The following is a 15095-nucleotide window of genomic DNA, read 5'->3' as shown; positions in this document are numbered from 1 at the left end:
ATCCAAAACTGAAAATTCCAAGATCCCGAAAGGTAGGGGTCCGGAGCATTCCAGATTAGGGGTCCGATCAATTTCATTTTATTCTATTGCCAAAAGCAGACATTAAAAATAAAATGTAAATTTTTTTATTCTTGCATATTATTTTTGATGGGAGTTTACATGCTGTTCTGTAGACAAACTGGAATGTTTTTAATCAAAAGTATTGGACTTGTTACTCCTCTCCTTTCTCACCCCTACTTATTCTTTTATCAGCTCATACCCTGAAAGCTTGGAAAGTATGTGCCTATGTAGAATGGTTGATTCTGTTCATGAATTAAATGAACAGCTCAATATATTATATGTAACATAAGTTTAAAATTTAAACTTCTGTATTTTAAACTTTGACAGAACTTCTATCTGATCGCATGGTATTATTCCTATGCTATACATCATATCTTGTAAAAAAAAAAAAACATGTATGCAAGTTGATAAAATCTTCAATTTATCATCACTGTATTATTAGTAATGTATTTTTCGAGTCTGCCAGTTTTAAATTTGATATTAGTGTAGATTATATTATTTGATTTTTTAAACATTTTTTTGAAAAAATTATTATTTAACTTTCTAATTATCTTTTTGTTTTGTCCCATGAATAGATTGATATTTTCTATCTTTTTGATTGATGAAATTGAATTGTGTGATGCTGGTGAAGAGCAGTATACAAAAACATTCCACTAATGTTTATAAAAATAACTTAACAACTGCCAAATTGTTGCCTTCTACACAATCATTACAATGTCCAAAGATAATTTATCATTCCAAAGTATAAAGTTAATGAATAAGAGTTTTTACATGAAAATTGAAGAAAAGTTGCTCACTATTTCACATATAATACATTTATCCTCTTACTAAACATTAGCTTTAACAATTATGCAAAAATGTGCATGAATGAGTAGAGAAAAAAAAATTAATATTTTTCTTTATGCCTTCACTTTAATTTCACTAAAATCAAAGTGATACATGTCATTTATTACTAGTTCATATCTTTTTAAGTTTGAAATTTTAAGACTTGTTACTGTTTAGTGATAGAGATTGTGTAAGGAACTGTGTGTTGAATGGTTTTTTAAGTGCTGTTATGCGCAGCATTTGCTCTTACGTGTTCAATATCGCACTTGTACTTTGTCTTCTGTAATTATGTAGTAATTACAAATTAGTTTTTAATTCACTGAATCATTTCTTAGAGGTTGTACTTTATTTCATGCTTTTAATGTTTTTGTCCTTTTACAAGTTTGTTCAGTGACATGCAGTGAGTCAGTATTTTTTTTCTCAAACTCAATAACTCATCAAGCATAAACTACATAAGTTGCTTTAAAATGTCATTTTATAAATCCAATTTATATCAAATTCATTATGAAGTAACTAAACAAAAAATTAAGTATTTTAATCAACAATAGTTCACATTGATGCCACTTCTAAGCACCGTGGGCGCCTATATTCAAAATTTTTAGGGGAGGGGCTCAGATATGTTCCCGATGGTTTAGCAGGATATTTTCCCCATGGAAACAGATTTCAGGACAGATTAGAGTCATTAAAATTTGACATTGTTAATTACTTATTCATTAATGGCTGGAGAACTAATGTTTTTACATTTTTGCAAAGAAAAAAGTACTAAAAGCAAGGAAGTTCCAATTTCTAAGGAAGGGGGCGAGAGCCCTGACTCCCCCCCCTATATGAGCGTCCTTGCTAAGCACTAAACATGGAATTCTATCTTTAAAAAATAAACAGCTGGACTTGCATGCTTCAATTTGAAGAGGTTTTGCACCCTTTTTAATTTTAGGATAGAAATCCATCTGCCGATTTTTTTTTTTTAAGACAGAATTTTATCTTCAGTACTGAAAGGTATCACCCATGATAGTTCAGCATTTTCATCCTTGGTTTTTACTGGATCTGGAAATCAATTAGTGTAATTAAGGATGCATCAAATACTATATTTTGCCCAACAGAATATCAAATGTTTGGTTGAAATTCTAACTGAATACAGTCGATTCTCACTCTGAACGCTCATGGGACCAAAAAAAATCTTCACATTAAGGGGTGTTCATTATAGAGGGAGATGGAATTAATGCATTTGTGCTCCTCAAAACTATTAAAATGTGTTCAGAATATTGGTGTTCGAGGTAAATATATAAAAACAGCTCACCGCTAGATGCATGCTCTGCAGTAGCTATGTTGAGTCTTTGTGTAGAACTCGTTCTGAAAACCTAATGTTAATACTCATGAGTGTAAATATAGTTGTTTATGTTTCTAATTTGTTCAGTTATCGTGCCCACACCCCGCATGTCACCGTACAATTGGTGTGTTCACATTAAAGAGCGTTCAATATGTATTTTTTAAAATCCTTTTACCTGTAATATTTGTATTTTTTGGTTTGTCTGCTGAATAGATTGTATATCGAATACCAACTGAATATTTGGTGCATCCCTAATTGTAATGTCCTGAGAGTAAATATATTATCTGATCCAACAAAGCAGGGTTTCTAAATTTGAGTTTGGTCACTTAATATCCATTTCTTTTCATTTCCCCCCTAATTTCACAATTTAAATCATTAGTTCAACTGATATTGCTCAATTACTTGAATAGTTCAAGTGATGAACTATTTTTGATACAAAAATCCTAAATCAAAGAGCTGCAAAGTATTGCTCATTCTTGAAACGTTATTATGTATTTGGAGGTGCTTATTTATTTTTTTTTTATTTGGTAGAGGGGGGGGGGATTTCATTCCCACCAAAAACATACCTTCATTTCATTCTATGCACTATAATTCTATTACTTACATACTACTTGGTGAATTAAGAGTTAGTAAATTATTCATTCTTAAATTTGCATCATCCCTTTATGACAGGCATTATAGGTGGTCATTATAGTCATATCATCTCAGTGTACCACAGATTAATACTTAATCTGTGGTCCACTGAGCCTACTTATGAATGGGCCAGTCGTAGTCTAATGAAGATTGTCGAAATACTTAACTAACATAACATAAACTTATCTTTTTTCAAGGTACACCCCAGAAAAAAGACTGTGGCCCTTTTTTCACTCAAGTGCCAATTGTTTTGGTTCTATGATAATGTTGCTAGAGTGATCTGACAAAAGGACCATTTGCTTTGCTAAATGTTTTCTAGCGATAATATGAGAATAATTGAGTTACAATGCACATTTATTTTAACTCATAGCCTACACTTGCATTTAGGTGTGTGTTTTAAGTGTTTGTGGTCCAAAGGATGCAAAAAGGTCGAATGGTGCTGTTTATGGCCAAATCGGAAAATGAGCTCAAGAAAGAAGTAAATTCCTGATTAAACAAAAATTCATCGACATGGAAATTGAATTCCGAAAATTTATCTGCTTTAACACAGTGAAAATGATTTGAAGCTTTGTTTATAGTAAAAAAAAAAAGTTTGACCTGGTTTATGTAAAATAGCTACGAAAAAAACTGTTCCCCCATTCTAAAAAAGGGGGCATGGTGCTTCCAGATGAAATGGCACTTTAAATCAAATAAAAGGCACCTTTGTAGAAAGTTTGTTGTAGAAAAGGTGTTTTTTTTCTTTTATGTTTACTGTATGCATACAAAACCGAAGTATTTCTCATTAATTATTTTTCTGTCACTACTACTGTAATTTTTTAAAAAGAAGTGCTAAGAGTCTTTTTAATGTTTAGTTTAGAAGATTATGTTAAAAACATAGAAAATTCTGATTTATATTATATTTAAACCAAATTATAAGGGAAATTGAGGAAATGCATATCAAGACCTATATAATGAAAAAAGCCTGAGGGGGACCACTAAAAATTAAATAATGAAAATGAATCAGTAAATTTCGATGTTTGCTTGAAAAATATTCAACATTAATTTTTTAATGATTTTGTTTTTCAAAATTTAAGTGTAGTCAAAAAAAGGTGTGCCTAAACATTGTTCATAAAACTTGTAATGTGCACTAAGCTATTTTGTATTTTAAAACTATTGCCTTAATTTAACTGCAAATTAAATGTTGGTTACTTATTTTACCACTTACTGCATGTCATTTACAATATTATATTGTGCGTTTGGTGCTATAAGTTAATTAAATTGGTGCCCCGTATTAAAGATGGTTCTTCCTCTATTTCTTAAATGTGTAGGCACTGCTTTTTGAAAGTGTAAAAAGTTAAATGCTCAAGACTGTCTTTGAAAAGATCATCACATCTTCTATAATTCTGTACTTATATGAAATATAATATTTAGTTTTTAGTGAAATCTAAATTTGTTCATTGATTTTGAACAATTTATTCATAGTGTAAATATATGCATGATGGAGGTGCAGTGAAATATGTGCTGTTATAGCTTATTTTTGTTGGCTTTAACAATCAATCAGCATATTGTACATTTTATAAAAGTTACTTTATTGTGTGTTGCAGTTATCCTGTTGATGTATCTAAAATAAAATGTTTTATTGTTTTTATAATCTTTATTATGAAATCTAAATTTAAAAATAAAATTTATGTAATTCAGCAGAACATGAAAACAGCTGTCTTCAAGTTAGAGAACTATGGTATAAGTCTTGAAAGAAATTTTCATATATAAATGGTTTGAAAATGTTTCATGAAGCAACTAAGGTAAACACACCAGTAGTGGCCACTTCAAGGTTTAAAATGCACTAGTGGCAGCTACAGTGAAGTATATTTTTAAACTGTGGTTCTATAATATTAATTACCTTACACTGACGCAAAGAAAGAAAGAAAAAGGGGGGAAACTCCGAGAAAAGGTAAAGATTAAGTAAAATTAACTTGTTAGTTTTAAGTGTTGTGGCACTTAAAATAGTTAATTGTTTTTCGGTAAGCAGTTTTGATTTCTTTTTCCCGCCACCCCTTTTTTCTTCTTTTCCCCATTTTCTTTTCTACCCCCCCCCCTTTGTTTTGTTTTCTTTTTTGGTGGGCGGGACGGACCCGCCTTGGCTCTCTGCAGCCGTGTGTGGAGTCCATATGACAAGCTGCCTGAAAAACCATATTGTCTCCTTCAGAACGGGATTTGTGGTCAGCTTATTTATTAAGCATCTCACAAGTTGTACAAAACTTATGTTTACTTAATTTAATTTAGTACAAGAAAATATTTCTTAGACAAAATTTCTTAATGTCTTTCTTTGATATTTCTTTCCCTCTTTAGTTTTACAAAAATGAAAAACATTTTTAAGGTTCAAAATTAACCAATAAATTGCATGTTTTATTGTGTGAAGCTCAGTTTTAAGAGAATTTTCAGATACTTCAAAAATTCTCATTTGTTTTTGATCGATGTTTTGGCCAGGATTCGCCAATATATATCAGTAGATATATATCCAATATTTATTTTGAAAATAGCATGATATTTTGATATTTATTTTTTTAACTATGGTATTTTCAATACAAAAAGTATATTAATCATAGTAATATTGGTCATTTAATAAAAATAACCAAAAAGTTATGTACTATATTTTTATGATGCACAGTAGAACCTCTCGATAAGGGACACTGAGGGTACCGAAAATTTTGTCCCTTAAATAGAGGTGTCCATCCTTCGGAGGTATTCGAGTTTATGTATTCAATGTATTCTACACAAAGTGTGCCGTCGACCATCCATCGGCCGTCAGCCCACACGAATGAATTGAGGAGAGGGAAAAACATGCGTAAATACATGAGAATTTTATAACGCATCATGCATTATGAAATTCTTGAAAAAATACATCCTATTAGTGCACATTAATGTCAAACTTTCACCAGTTGAATTTTAGATTCTTAAATTGCAGTGAATTCAATACTTAGTAGGCGTTCACATTCATTTTTTAAAGCTTTTGCTGTAACTGTCCCTTAAATAGAATGTCCTTTATTCAGAGGCAGATACATGCAGATCTCCATTCAAAGGGACTGGGATTAGAAAAAATGTCCCTTATTTGGAGGTGTCCCTTAAAGGAGGTTCTACTGTATTAATACATCATTAATATAACAAAGTAATATAATATTCATTTTTTACTTGTATTTTATATTCATAAAATTACTAGTAATGTAACAATTTTAATACATATTAAAAGTGCCTAGTTAAATATTAAACGTAGCTCAGAAAAAAAAGAAAATGTCTCATGACTATGCACCAATATTTATTTCTGAATCAAATAACTGTAAAAGTAACTAACGGAAGCAAAATGAGTAAAACAGCTAATGCAAAATTAACTCCATTAAAAGTGATAGATATGTAAAATGAAATATTCAACATAAATATTAAAAGAAACCTTAATTTGAAGTCTTCATATTGTAATTATAATGTAAGAAAGCAAAGAGTGATTGGAGGATGCATTTACTATTTTGAAGATTTTAGTTCTAGTTGAAAATATCGGATATATGTATCAAAATATTGGATATTTTCGAAAATATCATGATATTTTTGAACCCTGGTTTTCGCCCACAGGCAGGTTTCCATGGCAAGGTAAGTCTGCTTTATATCCCCTGTGCTTTTGGCAGCTTGAAACAAACATTATGCTAAACAATAATGTTGAAAATATGATTTCTACTCAACCAACTTGGAATTTCACTACTAGTTTGAAATCATTTTAGTCTATCGAACAGAAGTTGGTATTTTCAGAACAAACATGTACATAGTTTGCATGGAAGCTCCCAGAAGCGTTCATTCTTGGTTTCTTCTCATTTTTGGTGTACTTTACAGATTAGATGTATTTTGAGACCATTTAATCATAAATATTATAGTGCATTGAAGGATAAGTGATAGTGGATGTTAACAAAGAGAGCTGCTGTTTGGCACCAATATTTTACACTTTCATGAGTTCCTTGTTGGACTGGCGATTCTTTTCATGATTGTTTCACTTCTGACTGGCGCTGCTTTTAATCATCCCTGCGCCAATAAGACATTGGTATCCCCAAGTGCCACGTTGCTTTGTTTACTTTCACTATCATTTCTCGCTGAATGCACTATAGGTTGGTGCGAAAAGAACAACGTTTTCCGAGTCACTTTAGTGTGGAAAAGTTGTGGTTGGTAAGACATAAAAAACAAATACAAAAAAATCTTTAAATCAAACTGTATCAATTTACAAATTGTGTAAACAAGCTTGAAAGTTCAAAAAACAAACAATTTTACCGTTTCTCTGATATATAAAAAAAAGCTTCAATGTTTTTTTTTTCTTTATATTGTGCTTTAGGACAAGAACAAAAACGTTGCAACATATACTATATCCGAAAAGCAATTTATTTTCTGCTTGCAGATCACCTTTCGATTCTCCAGTTAGAAGGGAAAGCCTGTAAGAGGGTTTTGACGAACTTTCCAATGAAACTAAAAGCAAGGCGATCCAATAATTATTTCGCGTACAACGAACCATTTTATGCCATTGATCCTAAAATTAAAATTCAAACGATTTGGTACATTTTTAGAGTTTTACCCACCCCCCTTGATCACAGCTTTTTCAGGGCTTTAACATACTTAAAAAAAATCAAAACGCAATTTTTCTTTTTTCAATGAAATACTCGCAAATTTATGATTTTCTTTAAAATTGGAATAAAAAATCCTGGAATACCTTGTTCTTGATAAAAAGGTACCCTGTGTTCTATTCTGCATCCCCTGACAACATGTTAGATGAGTAGTTAAGGCATGAAACATAACAAACTCACTTTCATATTTATAATATTTGTAACAATTGTCCAATTTCATTTTTTATAGTAATTTAGCAATCGCCAATCAACTCCCCTGCTCCATGATAAAAATGTCCTGCTGTAATTGCTGATTCTTTCATAGTCCCACTCTGAAAATCTTTAATAAAAATCATTCACTTTATTGAAGATTGAATGTAGTCAAACCTTGTTATCGTGACACCCGGATTTCACAACACTCAGGATGTCATATCACTTTTTCAAAGTTTCGAACCTATGCCATATAATTTTAATGTTAAGTGGCTCCGGATTTTACGACAGCTTTTTTCCGAGCAACTCCGGTTACGACGACGCTTCGAGCTGAGCAGACTGGATCAAATATTTCTTTGCAATTGAAAAATTTTCAGTAAAATTATGAAGACATCTGGAAATGTTTTTATAGGAACTTCGGACTCTGACAAGAGATTTGACCGGGCATGGCACCTTGAGAATGGTGGGGGGCGAGTCGATAAGTTCTGAAAGGTACAGGTTTCAGACTTTGACAAGAAGGACAATAGAAAGGACTTCAAAGTAGGTGGATTGTAATACTGGAGGAGGGAAACAGCAAGAGAAGAGAAAGACCATAGCTACGTTAAGCTGTAGGTGGTCACAACAAACTTCTCCCAAGAGAGAAAAAGAGATAAGGGGCTCCTCATTAGATTGAAAATGGACACACAACTCTCAAAGTGGATAAAAGGATTAGAAAGGGTTTTTTCACCTTCGAAAGGTGGGGCTTAGCCGTCAAAATCTAATCAAATTGCAGACAAAAGTGAAGTGTTTTTAATTGGTTTCTTTCTTGCTGGTAAATTTATGAAAGAAGGAGTGAGGTTATTCAAAAATTTATCAAACATTTTATTGGAAAGTATTGTAGAATTGAAAAAAATAATAATAATAATGTTTTTTTTTTTGAATAATTTTTGTTATATTCACCAATAATTCAAATTTACATTAGTTAAATTTAATTAAAAACAAACAGTATTAATTTCTTTATTAAATCTAATTTTATGGTTAACTAATGTTAAATTAAGAATTTTTTCAACTATTCCGGTTATGCCGTCGCTCCGGCTATGACGACATTTTGTTGACAGTCCCAAAGGTGTCGTGATAACATAAGTTCGACTGTACTCTCTATATGAAACCCTGTAGCTCTCATAAAACTTGAGTCATAGCATTTTAAAGCAAATTATAGGCTTAAATTATTTTTTGTGATTGCTGATTTTTATCCCCCTCCCCACTCTGAAAACTTTTAGATGCGTTAATTAAACATATCTTATAATTTTTTCAATTTTTCAAAAGACACTATATCAAAAATTTTTGAATTTGAAAAGTTTTTGAAAAAACAAAAAAAGAAAAGTTTTTTTCGAAAATTGTTCAATTTACATGTCAAATTGAAGGGCATGTACTAATTGTTTCAAAAATGAGCTTTTAACAACTCTAGCTCCCATAGAACGTGAATTGAAAAAATTTTGAAGCACTACCAGCACGTTAAAAAAAAATGGCTTATTTAATTAACGAACTTTAAAAACTAAACTACTCAACAATTACTTTTGATGGACTTTTTTTTTAATTATGTAAATTTACGATGTCAGATCGTTATATTCTTGAAAGTATCATGAAGATCTAAGATGATTGACCCTTTAAAAAGAAACAAAATTTCTTGATACTCTCAATTAAAGCTGTTGTAGCTTTGTTTTGCTTGTTAAATTGATAGACAACGATTTTCAGGCTTTAGTTTTATTTATTTTTTAAAATAGCAACACCTAGCAAAAAAGGTTCATTAGCCATTAGATTTTTGTAATTCTAGATTTTGAAAACATTCGTTCACGAAGTCAAATAATAATAATAATAATTTCTTTGAAAAAGTATTTTATCAATAATTAACTTTTATTTTTTATGCATTGCTTACAAATGATATGCCACTCTTTAATTATGTCAAAACAGTGATGTTTTTTTTTCGAACAAAAGTACCTTAAGGAAAAATAATTACCGTTAGGTATGTCAGACACATGTAAACCAAACAACGTTCTTTTTGCACTTCCTATTCTTTCAGCAATAATTTTAATACAGTTTAAGCGCTAGAAGTCATTTTGGAAGAAATTTATATTGATTTATCCACATCACTCGGAGTCGTACAATTCCTGGTTCGATTCCGCGGGTCCAAGGTACAGAACATTGTTGCATCGAATCATAACTTCCCCGAGATTGCTTGACGACTTGTCATTAACAATTTCTTCACAATCGGCCAGCTGCAAATTCATGTATCCATCCACTGCAATTAGATATCCTCTGTATACCAATCCCCATTTCGTTCGAACTATGATGCGTTTACCAGTCAAATTATTCAGAAATGGTTTGGGGTTCACAGGCAAAGCGGATGTTTCTTGCTGCATTTTATATGTTAATCCAAGACAATCTACTTGAAAACAATCAAAATCGTAATGGACTGCGTTAATTTTATAACAAAATTGAAAACGTCCTATTCGATCACTTTCGATTTGATTTATGCGATAAAAATGAATTCCGAACGGCTGCAAAATGATTCCGTATTCCATTTGCAGTTATTTATCGCTCTTTGGCTTTTTAATCTTTTGAGGAAAAAATATATTAAAACAAGCAAGGACAAATGCATTGATATCCAAAAAAAAAGTCGATTTATCTAGTTGACAGGGATGTCCACCTGGTGGGGGGGGGGGGTCATGGCTCAGCCTGCGCCATTGGAATTTTTAGGGAAAGTTGTTTGTGGGGTTCTTTGCGATATTTAGGGGGGTCCCCCCTTAGACCCGCGCTTTTAGAAAGGGCATGCACCCCTATATCGTTGACACATTAAAAAAAAAAAAAAAATAGCTTCAATATTCGAATGAAAGACTTCCTTTCGACGCTGCTAAAATAATGAGGTAGAATTGAATATGGTGATCATAAATTGTTAGCAAAATCGTGTGGATTTAAAAAAACTGATTGCGTAAGCTCTGTTTTATAATTTAACAAAAAAAAATGAATTGCCGAAAAATCTGTTTTAATTAAGTTTCTGAGTAGTATCATTACACAGAGACAGGATTTACAAGACAGAGTTTTTTTCTTGTGTGTGGGGGGGGGGGGGAGGAGAGGATCTTGACTGATTCAAACCCGGCATTTCAAAATTTTCCGGAGGAAGGGGAGGGGGACAAAAGATTAAATTTATGCATTCTGCTGTGTCACTGGGCTCTAATAAATGTGTGTTATGAATTTGGACAAGCTAATCTTTAAGTGGAGTTGCACGGTGAGGGAGGTGTACAATCCCCCCCCCCCCAAGCCCCATAGTTAAAACAACATTGTTAATCCTAGTGATGCAGCGACGGAGGGTTTTGGAGGTCAACACTTTCCCAGAAACCTTTTGTTTTCACAAAGAATACTAATTCTAATGTGGTAATTTATGTTCAGGTAAGGACTTTTGTTCCCTCTCCCCAGAAGGCAATATCTGGCTACACAAGTAACTCAAAAGAAATAGTTTTTTATTTTCCTTTTGTTATACATTTATTTGTTCCAGTACATTTTTTTATTTTTCTTCCTATTAGCAAAACAGAGGAATACACCATTCACAACATAACTATAAACATCTAGTAATGAAATGCCAAGCCATAAACCAATGTATCCTCCAATGATACTAAATACTTGAATTCCCTAAAGAAAAATAATTGTTGTTAATTGTTATCAGAATATTTGGTACGTTTCCAACAGGTAAATATAATGATCTAAACTGCCGTAGGATGGCAAAGCACAGTAACTGATTTTTTTTTTTTTTTTTTTTTTGAGCAATCACGATTGCTTATTGTTCTCATTTGACCGTTTTTGGTGTCCGTGCCTTTTTCAACTTGGACCAGAAGCCTTTGCAGCACCACCGCCCACCGTCTGCTGCTGTCCGCGGCGCGGCGCGGCTGCTCCGGTTTTGAGCTATCCGCTTCTCCTGGTCGGAGGTGTCCATGTCATACACACACATGCACTCACACACACCTATGTGCATATACACAGGTCTACGCACACACAAAACTATGCACAAGTAAGGCAGGGCAGAGGAGAGGCAGACTTGGGGGGGGGGGGGACAGGAGCCGTTTCTAGAAACAAAAACTCCAATGAGTAGGGTCCTGTCTCAGTTCGTGATTGCGAAAAACATAATTTGAATTCAAAATTTCAGAATTCAAATTAATTTTTATTATTATTTTTTTTTTTTTTTTTTTTTCATTTTTGTCATAAGATCTTTATTGTATAAGCTTGCTTATTTGGTTTCCGCTGAAAATAAAGCGCGAAAAAAAAAAAATGCGTCTCATTCCAACGTCTTCCAATTTCTAGTATGGAATCAAAAATGCGTTTCTTCAAATATCTCTAAACCTCACTTTCTGCAGATACTGCGCTTCATCTTCCCACGGCAGTAAATATCTCGACCAAAACATACGTAATGTGTGTTTGAATCGTTATACTTTACTCATTTGATTTAGAGTCGCTATATAGACAGGCCGACGCATCAGCTTAAGTTAAGCCATTTCGGATCGGATTTCTCATTGTTGTACTGCTAGGGTTACCACAGCAAAGTTTTGGATTTCGCCAAATTTGCTGAAAATAAATTTTATTTAATGAACAATTCACGTGCCGCTAATAATTGCTCACAGTGAACAATCACCAAACGCGATAACTTGCCAGAAAAGACAACCACTCAAACACGCGCTCCGATCCAAAAAGGCTAATCTTAAGCTGATGCGTCGGCTCGTATATATAGGGGCCTTAATTTGATCGAGCCACTGACATGTTTTCTCAATTCGGAACTCCAGCGCTCGAATACGCTACCTTGCGGTGATTTACAAAACTGCCGATGGAACTAAAACATTGCCACGTTTTAGTTCCATGTGTGTCTGTTGACGTAAACACAGGCAGTTTGTTCTGAGTATTTATTAACGCAATCGATGTGTCTTAGTTTGCTTTCAGCTACAGAAATTAATTCGTCCCCTAAGAGTATTCTCGAACTTCTCAAAATAATGTTAGTTTTCCTTATTTCTTTCAAAAAAGTATTAAATGGTGGACGCGTAAACAAGAAAACTCTGGATTAACAAAATTGGATAACGTTATACCAGGTAAAATTTTTTATTGTTTTGTATGAATTTGTAAGAATATGAGTTTTTTTTAATCTTAAATTAATTTAACTAATCATATTTTACAGCAGCATTTAGTTGGAATGGACAGTATGCAAAATATTTTCTTGGATTTATTATCGTAGAACAAAATGAAAAATGTTTAACCTAGAAAGAATTTACTTTATTCCTTTTATTCTCAGCTGAAAGGTTTCGCCAAATTTGTTTAGGGTTATAATTTTGGTATTGTGCGAGCAAAGTAGCCTTGGCGAGATTTCGCGTTTTTAGTTAAACCATTTTTAATTTTTATCATGAGTGGAATAAAATGGTAGTAAGATTACAGAATTCGATAAGTGAAAAGAAATAATGGTCAATCAACTGAAAAGAAAACTACCACCATATATCCGTGAGAATTTTGTTGATGATTTGCATAACATGACACAATTAAATCGTAACTCAGAAATTAGAAAAATCGAAACAGAAAATTTTTAAATGAACCGATTCGGGAATTCGAGAGAAATAACTCAGCTACAAATGGAAAAAAAATAAGCGCTAGCCAAGCAAGGCAAAGAAGTATCATCTTCTTTCGATAATAATTTGTAATGCCATATTGAATTTTCTAGCATTAATTGTTGTTCTTGTCAGGCCACAATTATTATTTAGTTTTATCAAGAATTGATAAATATCGAATTCAACATCATGGAAATAGCTGCTTAGAACTACGAACTACGTAGTTTGCATTAATCTTTGACGTTTAGTAATGCTTCTTGAATTCTCATTTCTTTCTACGTGGGCCAGAATATCCACAAGACTTTGAAAATTAATTTAAAAAGAATAAAGCGAAAAAATCATACGTACGAACAAAAATCACAACACTTTTAGCATTTTCTTCGTTACCATGTGCGTTTGTTTTAGTTTTCAATTCCGCCATTAGACAGTGACTTCAGTGCCCCCTACAGTTCGTTGGAGTTGCGAATAGGATTTCCTTTTTCTTTCCTAATTTAATGGAGGGATTTAACTGTTATTTACCAAAAAAAGGGAAAAAAAGAAAGAAGCAGATGTTATTTTATTTAATAATATAATTCCTGCTAATTTTAGCTTCCCGTTTTCATCTTTAATGACAGGATATTTGTCTCCAGCTAGGTTATGGCTGTTCTAGATTAATATGTCCAAACCAAGGACGAAACTGCAGTCTCTGGGTGTCGTAACCGGCTGTCGGTATATGCTTGTAGTTCTGCCTTAAGGCCGCTCAGTGCAGTAACTTTCAGTTTATTTTTGCACCTCATTGTATCGACACCCCAAAGTCTCTCATGGTCACTTCTGAGCAGGGGCGTGCACAGAAATTTTGGGGCCCGTCACAAATGACTTTTACGGGCTCCTCTCCATATTGTTTACTCCTATATTTCATCACTCATTTTAAAAGGGCCACCTGTTGGCCGGGCTTGGGCCCGGGCTAACAAGTGTCCCTTCTCCCCCCCCCCCCCCCCCTCCTTGTTCACGCTCCTGCCTCTGAATGGTTTTGGCCGTTTGCGTGGGCCTTGAAGAACGACTCTGCTCTTTTGGACAAGACGAGGGTCCGAGCATCTCCTGATCCAGTACCCGTAGAGGTAATTGCTTTGTTGTGGGAGCTCATGGGACTCTGTGACTGTTACAGATTTAATGCGCACCAGTCACAATTAACGGTCTTAGACCGATTGGTACCGAACCCATAACATTAGGTGCCGGCCACGAGCAATGTGAGGGCAGCGCTGTGTGGCTACTGGAGATATTAGAAAAATATTTCTTGTATTACGTGAAAAGATTGCTTTTGGTTAACGTTTTTGAGAATGTAATTATTCAAGAAGCGCATGGGAGCGGGGGGGGGGGGATTCATTACAAAAATAGTACCGTAAAGTGGCGCTACTTGAACCCAAAATTTAATATTTTTTGCGAGTTTTACTCTGAATTTTTGGTTAAACCTCTGAATTTTGGTGAATTTTTGGTTTTTAATGTGAACTAATAACCTTGTTTTTACCACTTTTCAGACGTTCTGCTACCACTTAGAGCCTTTTTAAAACAACAATTGTAACTCTTTATATTGTTTTTCTATTTTTAAAAATTGGGTTCAAGTAGCCCCGCGCTGGGGCTACTTCGTCCCACTCAGCAAATCCATTAGATAAAGCTATAAAACAGGTTGTGGTACCAAGAAGGACCAGTGATTTTAAAAGAAAATTCAAAACGTTCATTCTAGTGAGCAAATTATTTAGATAAATTTCAAATTGTTTATGTAAATTAATATGAAATCAACGTATACGTAAAAACGTAGTTTTAGGCAAACATATAATTTCT

General features: G+C 33.3%; 1 protein-coding gene across 1 annotated transcript in view; it reads right to left on the bottom strand.

Annotated features, from left to right (window-relative positions):
• Positions 1-11193: 11193 nt before the first annotated feature.
• The window catches only part of LOC129226397 (degenerin mec-10-like), a gene marked incomplete at its 3' end in the record, with an annotated part of 44348 nt that continues 40446 nt past the window's right edge, over positions 11194-15095 (bottom strand). Inside the window, exon 13 of the mRNA XM_054860998.1 lies at positions 11194-11328. Within this exon, the coding sequence (XP_054716973.1) occupies positions 11194-11328 (135 nt within the window). The remainder of the gene's footprint in view (positions 11329-15095) is intronic.

The sequence above is a fragment of the Uloborus diversus genome, chromosome 7 (assembly GCF_026930045.1).
Source record: "Uloborus diversus isolate 005 chromosome 7, Udiv.v.3.1, whole genome shotgun sequence".
Taxonomy (NCBI): Eukaryota; Metazoa; Arthropoda; class Arachnida; order Araneae; family Uloboridae; genus Uloborus; species Uloborus diversus.
Note: the sequence above shows the minus strand (reverse complement) of the source record. Positions and strands in the feature narration are given on the sequence as shown.